Raw genomic sequence first — 14316 nt, forward strand, 5'->3', positions numbered from 1 at the left:
CTTTGGCATAAAGGTAGGGTTGGTTCGTAAGGAAACTCTGTCCTGATGGAAAATGATGAAAGGTTGCACAGCCATGCGGGCCTGTAGTACCGAAACCCTGCATGCTGAGGTGATAGCCAGAAGGAAGGCTGTTTTCCATGACAAGTATTGTAGTTCTGTTGAAGCAGCTGGCTCAAATGGAGGAAGGGTCAGCTTTTCCAATATGAAGTTGAGGTCCCAAGCAGGGACTGGTGGTTTCCTTGGGGGTCTTATATTCTTTGCCCCTCTGAGGAACCGTCTTAAGAGTGGATGAGAGAATAAAGGAGGATCTGTGTTGTATTGTGCAGAAATGGCTGAAGCGTGGATTTTGATGAAGAAGGAAAGTCCACTGTTTAACATCTCAGCTAGGTACTGTAAAATTTGAGGTAAATTTATTACCCACGGATTCTGGCCCTTTTTCTGATTCCAGGCACAAAATCGTTTCCATTTGGCGGAGTAGGCTTTTCTAGTAGAAGGTCCTTGGAGAGGAGGGTCTGTTGTGAAATCAAGGGATTCTCCATGCAGCTAGATTTAGGGTTTTGAGCTGGCTGTGAAGAGTTTTGAAGTTGTGCTGGGACAACAGAAGAGGCACTAGAGGTAGGATCCATGGTGGGGAATGTGTCAGGCTCTTCAGGAGCGGATACCAGTGTTGTCTTGGCCAATCTGGAGCAATGAGAATCATTTTCGGCCTCTCTGCTCTGGCTTTTAATAGAACTTTGGGCAGCAGAGGAAGAGGCGGAAAGGCATAGACTGTCAAAGTTGTCCAATTGAAAGAAAGTGCGTCCACTTTCCAGGCCTGTGGATGATAGGTCCTTGAACAAAATTTTTTCAATTGGCAATTTCTGTGGGTAGCAAAGAGATCCATGTCTGGCTGTCCCCATGCCTGAGTTATCTTTGCGAAAACTTGAGGATGCAACTTCCATTCATGTGGATCTGTCATATTTCTGCTTAGGCCGTCTGCCAGTGTGTTTTCCTTCCCTGGCAGGAATTGTGCCTGAAGTTGGATTTGCAATTCCAGAGCTGTGTTCCTAGGGTCATGGCTAGTCTGCACAGGGGGTATATGAATGAGTTCCCCCCTGTTTGTTTATGTACCACATCACTGTGGTGTTGTCTGTCCTTATCAATAGCTGGCCTGAATGCAGTAGGTCTTTGAAGGCCATAATAGCATTTTGCACTGCTAGCATTTCCTTTTGGTTGATGTGTAGGTGCTTCTCTTTTTGGGACCATTTTCCCTGAATGCACTGATCTGTCATGTGTGCCCCCCAGGCGTAGTCCGAGGCGTCTGTTGTGATGGTTTGAGTTGCTTGAGGTACGCAGAAAGGGAGACCTATGTTTCTTTGGCATGCTTGAGCCCACCACATAAATTCCTTTTGAAGACATGGAATGAGTGGTATAATTGTTTCCAACCTGTGGTTGTGTTGAGACCATAGGTTTTTTAGGTACCATTAAAGTTTCCTCATATGCAGCTTTGCACATGGGATCAGAAGGATGCAAGATGCCATGAATCCCAGAGCCTGCAGGACCGAGGACCCGCCTGACGGCAGGATAACCCATCTGTTATGACTGCAGCTGTATGCACGATGAACATCTGCAAAAAGACAATTTCTCCTTACAAGAGAACAGTCTCTGTGTGTTTTGTCGAATACTGCTTTCCTTTGACAAAGCTAAGGGAGGTTGAGACTGTTGAACATTCAGATAGTTGCACATTTGATACCTCAAAGTGCCATTTCTTTGAAAGTGTCAAGTGGGGACTGGGAGGGGGTTAAGGTATGTACGTGTGTGTCTGGGTGTTAGGTTTAGGGTAAGGGTCAGGTAAGAGTATAGGTATTGTTTATACATTTGTGTGTGTGTTTTACAATTAGGGTAGGGGTTATAGTTTGTGTATGTAATGGATACGGGTGCGTGTTTGCATGTATCACTGTGTCATGTGTAATGGCAGTGCCACAGGAAAGGCTTTAAGGTATGGTATGCCCCTACATCACCTCAGTAATGCATGCTAACCCTAACTCTACCCCCATCCCAACTCTAACCCCACTAAGTACCTTAATAAAAAAAACTAACTGGAAACTCATGTTATGAGGCGGTTTAATGTAGACATCAGGTAAGAAACTAGTTTTCCTTTTTCGATGTTTAAGTCATTCGGATGTTATGCATGCTCAATCTTATTTTGTCTGAACATTCTGACATTATGTTTGATTATATGTAACAAAATCCTGTCTCCTACATACAGTAAACTCTCAGTTAACCAGCACCCATGGGGAATGGTAGATGCCAGATAACTGTAGTTTCTAGTTGCTTGAGAGTTACTATTAAAAATAAGCCTGACTAATACTGTACCCTATACAATTTGTTTGGTCTGACTTGTTCTTAGGTTGGGGAGAGAGGGAATTTTTTCCTATCTTCCTTTTTAAAACTCTAAAAATGTGAGGTATGTTTCTGCAGGGGGGACAAAGTGCAACACATGAAAATTGTACTGTATTTCTTTGATTTTTTTTTTCCTGGTTGCTTGAGCTCTGGTTAATTGAGAGTTTACTGTACTTAACATAATGTTATATCTAGAACAGCAGAGTCTATCCATCCATATATACCAGTTAACTTTCCCCCAAATCTGGCATGGATTGTCTAGTTTCTCTCTTTTCTTTAAGACTCTTAATGTTTTTATGAGTCATAAAAATATGGAGAGGCATGGTGCTGTGACACATAGGGCAGGGGTACTTGGCAGCCTGGGAAAGCTTTACTTGCAAAGTGATATTAATACCTGGCATCCTTAGTCCTGCTGTTACGGAAGATAGACCTATTCTTCTATGTACTTAGAATAAAAATTAATTCACCTGGTCATGATTCTTCCTCCTCATCAGCAGGAATGAAGTGCTAGCACTCAAGCCTCACCAATAACACAAGTGAGGGGCGTCCACATTGGGAATGATAACAAAAACACACACAGTAAAGTACAATTTCCGTTAAGAGTATACGGAGATCAGTCAGTCAGGAACTGGTTTCTCCCGTTCTCTCCAGATACGCGATAAGACTCCCCACTGGCACAGCTATAGGGTACAGATCTCAGCAGAGTAGTCAAGCCAAAACCTCCAGTGCCCTCTCTGTCCAACCAGTGCTTCGTGTCCCTGCCCAAGTAGCTGACACACACACACTGATATTTGGTTTATATACAAACACACAGACACTCCTGGGGAAGGCTGGCACAGGTTCTCCAGCTATGCCCCCTCCTGCCAGGCTATATGGTAGTAATCACTGCCACCAACTACTCTCAACAGCTAACTAAAAAGGCCCTTACCAAAAGGTGTCCAATTATTACTGTGCAACATTATTATCCAATTAGTGTGATGAACAGCAAGGCTTATTTGGAGTGACTTTGTACAGTATCACTATATACATGAGCTTAAATTATCTCTACACAAAACAGCCACAGTTGAAAGGTTTAAAAATATTTTAATAATAATAAATAATAAAGAACACAAGACAAAGCTTCGTAATTCAACACAGTGCTAGTCAACAGTTCAGAAATCACAGGAAAATGCTTAAAACAATACTGTAGAATAATCTAGCAAGTATAGAAAACAGCTAGACTAAATTCCTATCCAACTAAAAGCAGTCACAGTTTGAAATAAACTTGCATATAGAGCAAAGGCAGAACACAAATGAAAAATGCTCTGATTCTCTCTCTCCGATAAAGTCTTGAAAATAATACATCACTGCTGACTCATTTTAGATTACATCATTCTTCTCTGGTTCCCAAGATAACAGAAACTCAGAGTCTTGCACCTGGCCAGGAAACTACAGCAATAAAATAAATCATATATGTAAAATCTAGCAATTAACTCTGGTATCAAAACAATAGAAACAATTCCTCAGTCCAGACATTATGTCTCCGAGCTTTGAGATCGGTCATACAATGCTTGAGTTATCAGCTTTCTTCCAGCAGAGTGCACTGTGGTTACATTTTTGAAGTTCAACATTTAACACAGTTTTCTTACATTTAAGGACAAGCCTGTGGATTACATTCATATTTACAATGACATAGAATTATCTACAAAATTCTATCTAGTGAGGCTGGCAGCCTTCACATATCTTCACAGGCTCATATGGATATTAAGGAAAATCACCCTGGAATTCTCAGCAAAATCAGTAGGATGAAGCAAGGCATAACGGCAAACATTCAATCAAAGCCTTCCACCTATGCTTTGCCATCTGCTGCACTATGTGCGAGACAAATGGTGAGGTTGCTTATGGTGGATGCCGGAGTACAGGACTTCTCTTAAAGCTCTGTGTCTGACACCTTTGACACTGTTTGAAACACCTCATCTCGGATGGTACACTGCAATTTCAATGTGTGTGCCTGGTAGGCAAGTACCCTCACTGTAGAGGGTGACATTTATATATCCACTTCCTGAAACACTCCCAGCCCTCAAACATTCCTCTGGAGAGAGGACTGATTGGTTCAGTGGGAATGAAGCTTTTCTGAGGGCTGCCACACTGACTATAAAATCCACAACAGGAGGAGTAAATGGAAACCCTCTTTCCCTGTATCATACACAAGACATAAAATTCTCCAGAGTTGGTGTAGTAGTATGTGCTGGAGACTGGAAAATCAGCCTTGCTTAATGTCTGGCTTTGGAGACTCTTTAGGGGAGTCAGTGTGCTTCCTCTTGCACAACATCCTGCCATGCCCCTTTGATGAGAAATACAAACATCCCAACAAAATATAATGTAGATTTATATTTATATATATATATATATATATATATATATATATATATATATATATATATATATATATATAAACATACATACACATTATATATTTATGGAAAAATTGCAAGCAGAGCACATTGGCACTATTGAATATCGACAATGACATCACAGACTGTCGATGCAAACTACTTGACTAATGAATGGGCCTACTCCAATGCAGTTTAAAAAAACCCTTGGGGCAAGCCACTCTGCATACACCTCAGAGCTCTCTAACCCCCATAAATTATATATACCAACACTGAGGTTTGCAAAACCATAGGAAAAAGTGAAAACTCCCTTATCCCGTACACTGCTGCCTTCATACTTTCTTTAGATTGTCAGCAAGGCAATATCTACAATCATTGTTAATATTAACACTCTGTAGATGCAATGTGGAAAATATCTGTCAATGGTCTACCTGTTAATATTACTACTACTAAATATATATTTTTTTTAAGTAGACACATGTAGAGTGCTATACAATGCTGTCAGCAAAGAAGGAAAACGGTTCACTGCAAGCATGACAAAACTGAACAGGAGCACAACATAAGTGCATTTAAAAATATTTTAAGTACCACACTTGTAAATCTGATGATGAAATCTGAAAATGAATCTAACATGTCATGGGGTTCTAGAAGCTACTTATTTGGCCTGTCTTAGGAATTTAACCCTACTAAATAAAGGAAATATGCATTTATTTTGCAATAAAATGTCACACATTAAAACATTTCATCATTAAAGTAAATCAGCTGAAAGTAAATCAGCTGAAAGTAAATCAGCTGAAAATTCAATAGCATGCTCTTACCTTCAGGCTTTACTAATGGAGAGCCTAAAGGTTTTTCTGTTGGTGTGTCCACTCTCTGTGGTGTATGGCATTGTTCCTCTTTTAGTATTAAATTTCCAGCATTTTCACGCACCTTCTTTTTCTTCTCTACCTTCAGACACAAGAACATGATACTACATTTAAAATCAGGACAACACCAGTTGTCATTGCTACAACACATTTTAAAGACAATCAAGAAATATACATCAAAGATCCCAACACCCACATCAAAATGTTAGTCAAATGAGCCACTCTGGTAACACAGAGGAATAAGACCATGACTACGTCCAAGATGAACCGGGTTTGATTAACGGCTTGGGCGACTGATCGAGTGACAGGGACAGATGGGTATGCTCATCCCTGATCGGAGGGCGTTCGTTGATGACATTCACTTACGGGAAGCATGGTTCAAAGAGGGGAGTTACCCTCAAAATAGTCAACGAACATGAGAGTTGTGGCAGTGAAATGGGTAGGATAATCAAGCCCCTGCGACAATATTTAGGATTTATGCCTAGTCCCAAGCAGTGTCACACAAGTCCTGGGGGGCAGTATCACACAAGTCCTGGGGGAGCAGTATGAAATACAATTGGTAGATCTAGTGTGGCTAAGGGGCACTAGGGGATGGGCCAGTTACATGATGTCCCAAGGGAGTACAAAAAAAAAAAAAAAAAAAAAAAAGAAGTTAGTCACGTGTTTGAATTAACCTTCAGTGCTATCGACATTCATCCTATTTGTGCCTATTTGTTAGTCTGGACTTTGGCTTGTTGATAACTCCATAATGAACTCTAGACTGACCTTCATTTCATTTGCAACAGTCAGCTGTCTAGATACTGACAAAGGTGGACCCCCTTGGTTCTCAAAAAACCTGACCACAGCAAACCTCTTTGTGAAAAGCAGTACATAGCCCAAAGGGTAATTATGCAAGATGGAAATTGTTGCCCTCTCCCCTGCATTAAAGAAACTGTCAATGAACTTTGAATACAGGGGCACACAGGTTAGGTACCCTTAAAATCTAGCAAGGTCATGAATGTTTTGACCAAATGCAAAGTGTGTGTATATGGAGGGTGCAGGGTAAGTGAGGATTTTGTACCTGGATAGCCATAAGTCAAAGGCGGAGTCTGGAGAGATCTAAAATCTGTCTTCATGGGACACGTCTTCTGGGATGGGACAATGTCTTGAATAAAACATGGGAGCTCTTCTCCCCTCACGATGCTTCCTCTATGGACCCATGTTGCTATAACTGCTACAGAAGAGGGTTGACTATAGACGATTTCCAGGAATTCAGATATTCTTAGAAATGGAGGCTGTGTCTGAACAGTATCTTGTACCCAGCATAGCCAATGTTCACTACCCATATGTTTATGGTAATTAAAGCTCAGTTGTCCCTAAACAAGCCAAGGCAGCTCACTAGGAAGTAAGATGTAGGCTGAGGTGGGGAGAAGGCACAGAAAAGAGATAGGAGGATAGCTGAAATCACAGCCAATGAGAGGTTTGGATCCAGCCTGGCCAAGAATGCCTCCGCCATTTTTTTTTTGTTTCTCAAAGGCCATTTTATTTTCAGCCTATGGTCCTCTAGTCCTGACAACCAGTGGTCAGAGACAGTTGTGGCTGTACATTAGGGCAGGCAGACGGAAGAGCCGCTTCACTGGCTTCAACATTTTTCCTTTTTCCTCTAATATTTTGAAAATTTCCTGCATCACAGAGCAAGAAGTTTTAATCAAGGGAGAAATGGAGCAACTGCTCCTTACCGTCTGACAATGGCTGAATCCTCATAAATACATGCATCTAGAGAGCTGCCCACAATGCCACCATCCTGGGCTCAGTCCCCAGAGAATCTAATCCAGAGTCTTAATCAGATGCTCAATGCTTTGGACATTGAAGGTTCCAGTTCACTAGCCTTATACATGATGTCTCACCTTTTACTTTGTCATATCTTTTCCCCGCTTGAGAATCTCAGGTTGGCATTCTGCCATATGCACTTTGCAGTTACTGGTTTTGAGGGCAAAAAGTAGGAGAGGCATGCATCATCTTCCTTAATCCCAAGGTATACACAATTTTCCTTAATCCCGATGTATACATCATCCTCCCTAATCCCTAGACCCTTTGGCAGCATCTAGGGAAATTATAGTGGGGTCTGCACTGTTTTATACATTTATAGAGCCCAACAGGCCTCAGAGTAAATCAATTCTAGCTTCCTTGCAGCAAAGGGTCAGGAGTACAGCTTCAGTGACAACACCAGAAAGTAACCTAAAATACCTTGAAAACTGGTAGGACCACAACGGGCTTCAGTTAAAGACTAAGTACTGCTAGACCTAGACCCTGAAGCAGTTCTAGGTATGGTTCCTACCTATAGTCTCCCATCTGTGCCTGCTATGTGGCTCTAAGCAAGCACCATAACGAGACACACTGCTCTCAAGTGACTGTGTGTTTAGTGGGCTTACCAGGTTAACAAAATGTTTTTTTCTTCTTCTCTGAATCCCAAATTATCAAAAAGCTACTTATTAATACAAGACATTTCAAGATGCCCATTAAATGGACTGAAAATTAAAATGCTATTTTGTCAACAGATATTTACATAAAAAGACAAGCCCTTAACATCAAGACATTTCCAGAATTTCAAATTCAGCAGCCTAAGTTCACCCACCTAACCATCCCCAACATTCTCCCATAATCCCTTGTAACAACTTACAGACATACCATACCTTCCTTTGAATTCATCTCCATCTCTCTTAATGTAGTACATAAGCTACTGATGAAAATCCTTAAGTCCTCCTTTCCTTTTGTATCACTCATCTTAAATTCCTTAAAATGTCTATCTTTGTGTAAACTTTACTTTCATTTTCAATCTCTTTCTCCCAGAATCCTACAGGCTGAATGGAAGAGCACCATCATTTCAGTCCCCAAGTCCACTAACAGAACTCATCACTTTTGTCCCACTGCTGTTCCCTTCCTACAGCTAAAAGTTCCGAGCACATCCTTTACAAATGGATAATTATTCTCTTCAAGACCAAAACGTCATCTCACCTACACAGTAAGGTTTTTCATCAAACTTTTAATACCCCAATGCCACTGAAATTACCTTCTCACACCAACAAAGGGCCAACAACTAGCATTATCTTTATGGATATGAGAAAAGGCCTTCAAGTCCATAAATCATATCCCTCTAAAACGGCTTTCATTTTTCAGTTTTGGTCCAAACTGTTTAACTTTACTATCAAATAATCTTCATCTCTCTTTTCAAGCCAAACTAGCAACTCCGTGTCTATTACTTACCACACCTCTGAAGTGCCTCAATAACATTAAAGCAATCACTTTTTTTTTTTTTTTTTTTTTAAGACTTGCTTCATCAGGGGCCAGCACAACATTAATACAATGCTCTCTGTAGACAACCTCTTCCTTTTCCTACTCTTATATTCTGAGATTCTGATAATCTTTAAAAGGGTAGGCCACTGTTTCTCCTACCATCACCTCAGACTTATTCTACCAAAAAACAAATAAACTATGTTATCGGAAATCTTATCTGCACTCCCTTTGGATCACATGAACATATTCTATCACTGACCCTCTAAGCAATCCTACACAGCATGTAAAGAACTATGACTGTGCTGTGATACTACTTGGCTCTAGCCTACTATTCGATGCACACACACAGAGCTCATAATTTCCAAAGTATTCCAAGAAGTAAAACACACAAAGCATTCGCTAGTGACTTAAAGGAATAAAGTAGTAAATATAGACCAGGAATCGGAGTTTGATTAGTGGCTCTGGTGCATGACAGTGCAGGCAGGGGGGAGGATGAGTGTGCCCATCTTGGAGGGGGAGAATGCAGGGCAGTCTTCTGTGAATCTCTGGTGAAAGCCTGAGATAAGAAGGAACAAAGGACTCAGAGGCGTTAGAACACAAGCATAACAGGACTGGCTACTCTCTGGACCTAGGGAGTAGCATACCAAACATATACCACAGCATGCTTGAGGAAGAGATTTAGGGCTAGGAAAAATGTCAGACCCCCTCAAGATGCCAGCCCAACTCTCAGCAGCATGACCTTCGCCTACAGGGACAACAGAAGACCAAAACAGAGAAGATAGTGCCAACGACCTGGAGAAATGAATGAGATAAATGAGCAGCAGGAAAGAGACTTAAAGGTCAGATGGGGTGCCAAACAGACTCTCATACAGAAAAGGTGCACTTCCACCCTCTGGACACTAGATACTGAAGAGCCAAGAATATTCTCCTGAAACTAGGAAACTATTTTCTCCCTAACACTTTGAGAAACTGATGTCTTTTGAGCTACCTAAACAGGAAACCTTCAACAAAACTTGTCAGTTCATTAATGTTATGTATGCCATTGCACACAACTGAAGCCTACAACCTTCCACAACCAAAGCACACCTACCCTCGTAGACTAAAGGCAGGGGCCTTAAGAGCTCATACAAGCAGAGAGACATATATACACCTCTGGATCAAAGTAAGAGAAAATAAGGTTCCCCAAGGCTATCCAGACATGAAACAGGCCAGAGGCCTTGAGAGGGGAGAAGGAAAAACAGGTAACTGCACTGGGATAAGGTACTCCATCTGATCACAAGATGTTCAAGAAGAGAAGGCAGAGGAGGGAACCAGTACTGCAACAGTGATGCACATAAATATCTACTATTATGGTGAGCTCCTATACAAGTGCAATGAAGTCTTTATGTAAATCACTGCTGCAGCAGCCCTTAGTACTGTGACAACCCCCAGACCTTAGAAGGCTAGGATGGTGAACAGACTGTATGGACTGAGCTGTAACAAACCCTGCAAAACAGCAGCAGCAAACCCAACCCAAGTCCTGGAGGCAATGTCTAGTCTACAGTACTTGAAAAGATGTAGACTGATGTCTAGATAGCTGCTTCCAGAACCGCCACCTCAAAAAGCAACAGTGGCCACTGTATCCCTGGTGCTGCAGGATCTCACAGTCCCTTACAACTTATTTCCACAATGAAAGGAGCTGATCAAATGTAAACATGCCAGCCACTTAGAAACTGTCTCCTCCTACATGCACAAGGCACAATTGAGCTAAGGTTATGTTATTCTTGTTTTTTTTTAGTTTCTCAGGTATCTGTGCACATAAAAGAAATGAAGACTTCCTTCTCATATTTTCTGGATATCATGGAAAAATACAGGTAAGGTAGACAGTTACACAGAGAAAATTCAGTCACTCCTTCTAGCAAAAATGTGGGGTTGGTTCCAAGACTGACCCTGTCCTTGTGGAATATTAAAAAGAGCGCTAAGCACATAAGCAGTTGTAGTTCTGAAATCCTCATAGCAGATGACCAGGAACAAAGCAGTTTTCCAAGTTAGATGGTAACAGGAAAGCTGAGGACGCAAGATTCAAAAGGTACATGCGTCAGAATTTCCAAGATGCACTTAAGTTCCATGGTGGAGAACAGGCTTTTCTGGGTAATCTTAGATAAAGGAATCTCCTGATGAAGTGTTACCAGCATGCAAGGATGCTTGGGGTGAGGATGTACAGACATGTAGGCTGAAATGACTGACTGAAGTACATTTACCGAGGCAAATGCCAAGCTCAGACTGAACAGCCAAGTACTGCAGGTACCACAAAACTACAGTCACTGGTGCTGTGCTAGTGTTCTCATCCTTCCTGTGGAAAAAGACGGAGACACCTATTCCACCTGTTTAAGTCAGGTTTCCTTATGGCAGGCTTCCTAGCTTCCACGAATATATTCAGCATGTTCTCAGTGAACTGGTACCTGAAGGGCAAGAAAGTTAAATCACCCAAACAGTCCACTGCAATTTCTTTGAGATGACGTTATCAAGGCTCCCTTGTTCTGAGTTAGGAGGTCTGGCTGCAATGGCAGCACATACTGTTTCACCCTTTTGACCTGAATGAGAAGTCAAACTAATGCTGTCTGGATTAAAAGTATTTAAGAGCATCTTTGGCCCTTCTCTTGCTTTCTGGATCACCTTGCAAAGAAAAGGGTACTTGAAAAAATGCATACAAAACAAGACCTATCCAGCTGAAGTAGAAGGTATACACTTGCAACAAAGACAAACCAGTACTGGATGAAGTGTCTCTTGAGAAAAGTCCTATTTGTATCCAAAAACACAAAAGAGGCACACCACGATGATTCTTCAGGCTTTAATGGAGAATTAAAAACATCAAACGAACAGCTGTAGGAAGGAGTAAGCGCTTTCACGTTTTAACAATGCTTCTTCAGACTTAAAATACATCTAAAAAAATGTGTTCTTATATACTCATAGTTAATTGAATAATTAAAGCAATTAGAATAATTAAAACTCTATCACAGTCATCCCTTGTTAAAGGTGTATTGTTATGTTAGTAGCTTATATAAAATACTATATCTTGTGGCTGTATATATAGTAAATGCTATATACCATGTATTATACAAGACACATCTACTAAAATTAAGAATAGAACAATTTAAAATAATAATAATTAGCAGTACTAATATAAAATAGCCTACAACTTATAAGAGCAAGCTAAAAAATGGTGTCACATGTATAACACTATCCTATGTGGCATAGCTAAATCAATAACTAGAATGGTGTATAAAAATAATAATAACAAAACATATATATATATATATATATATATATATATATATATATATTTATATGTGTGGAAAATATACATATATATAAAAAAACATATATATAAAAATGTATATGTTCGTACATACTTACACTGAATGTTTGGCTAAGTATACATGTACAGAAATGGTATATGCAAGTTATATTAACTTGTTTACTGTACATGTATGGATATTAATGACTATAAGAGGTCTCCCTTTTAGAAAAGGTTTAAGTGATATTTTATCATTGAGGCCATGGCCTCTATGTGCTTGTAGCCTTAATATCCATTTGTTTTCCTTTTCTTCAGTGAAGTTCTTTATATCACCAAGTCTTATCTGTTTTATTGACTAGCTCAAGTACTTGAAACGTGAATTTATGTTTAGATCCTAGACTCAATACATGTCTGGCTAAAGCATTCCTATCATCCTCTCTATTTATGGCATATATATGCTCCCTAATTCTTTCCCGTAATGTTCTATTAGTTTTTCCTATATAGAATGATTTACATAATGAACATTTTGCCAAATATATCAAGTCCCTGGATCTACAATCAGCATATCTATCAAACTTGAAATTATTACCATTATCAGGATGTGTAAAACTATTTTCTTTTGCTATGTAGCTGCATTGATTACAATGTCTGCATGGAAACGTACCCTTCCTTTGTGTTAAAGGGGCTACCTTTATATTATTTTCATAGCAGAGTAACCTCTTGAGGGATTTCATATTCTTATATGTGATATCAGGCCTATCACCTATAATGTCTTTTAGCCTATCGTCTACCAATAACATTCTCCAATTATTAGTTAAAATGTTTCTAATAGTATTATTCCTGTTTGTAAAAGGTATCACTATTCTATTCTTAACTGTTCCTGTCTTAAATCTTCATTCCATTCCAGTCCATTTTCAGCGGAGGCCCGGGGAGAAAAGCTCCACAGTTAAAATACACAGACAGTAGTTACATTGGATTAAATAGTGATTAATAATTTAACATAGCAATTACAACATATTTACAAATGAAGAACATAGTACATCAGTAGACAACTAGAATCTTTATCTGTGAAGTACATAACAGACATTAACAAATGTTACAATAAGAAGTTCCTGCTGTACAATAAGTACTAGGCTTATGAGCATCTGAGCTTGCTATAATCAAGGTAGTTAGTGGAGTGGAAAGAAAGGTAGTGGATGGATGGGATGGGTGATATTAGAGTGGGAGTTGCAAGGGCATAGCCAGCATGTTTTTAGGAGCGCTTTTAGTAAAGTTTTGAAGTGGGTGCATGATGGTACGGAGGTAACTGTGGGTGGAAGGGAGTTCCATAATTTGGCTATGGTGCAAGAGAATAGTGCTTCACCAGCAGAGTTATTGGCTTTAGTGATCTGCAAATGATTTTTGTTGCTGGATCTTAGTGGTCTGGTGGTGCGATTGGGTTGGAGTAGATTCCGGAGGGATGGGACATTTAGTGGATGGTTTACTAGTATGTGGGTGAGTGAGAGTTGATACCACTGAAGACAGACATCCCTGTGTAGCAACCACTTGTGGAGATCTACTTAATGACTCTGCAAACAGATTCAATGGGGATGAACTGTACACTATCCTTAGGGTGATCAGGGACTGCAGAGTAATCTCCCAAGCAAGGTCTTTTAACAGTGGCCTCAAACCCCTGAGATGCCAGGACCTGGATGAGGGGGCTGCAAAAGCACATCAAAGAGATCCATGTCTTCAAGCACAGCAGAGATGACATGTGCCATTTGTTGCATTACCCAAGCCCCTATGGCCTGGTCCTTAGATTGTTTTTAGGCATTTCTTTTGGGGGGGGGGTCTAAAGTCAAGGATGAACTGGAAAATGCCATGGTGGAATAAGTCAAGGCCCAGAGTCTCTCTTGATCTAAATAGCTTTGCAGGGAATGCAATTTTTTTTTCTGTAAACCTTTGGCAGACTCTCCCTTTTCTCAGTATCATGCTCTTGGTCTAAAAAAAAAAAGTATACAAACTACTGCTGCCTTTGCATGGGTAGTGCTCTAACCCTAAACAAAAAACACACAAAGATAGTTTTTATGTTTGACCGGTCTACTGAAAGAACATCTGCTTTCCTTCTTAGAGACAGATGTGTTCTATATTATCAAACTGGGCATTC

At 40.3% G+C, this 14316-nt stretch overlaps 1 protein-coding gene across 1 annotated transcript in view; it reads right to left on the reverse strand.

Moving 5' to 3' along the window:
• Window positions 1–14316, reverse strand: part of BRD7 (bromodomain containing 7) — a gene marked incomplete in the record, with an annotated part of 891907 nt that overhangs the window by 678465 nt on the left and 199126 nt on the right. Inside the window, 1 exon segment of the mRNA XM_044081983.1 lies at window positions 5573–5702. Coding sequence (XP_043937918.1) covers window positions 5573–5702 — 130 coding nt within the window.

The sequence above is a fragment of the Protopterus annectens genome, chromosome 8.part1 (assembly GCF_019279795.1).
Source record: "Protopterus annectens isolate FY-2018-M chromosome 8.part1, PAN1.0, whole genome shotgun sequence".
NCBI lineage: Eukaryota > Metazoa > Chordata > Ceratodontiformes > Protopteridae > Protopterus > Protopterus annectens.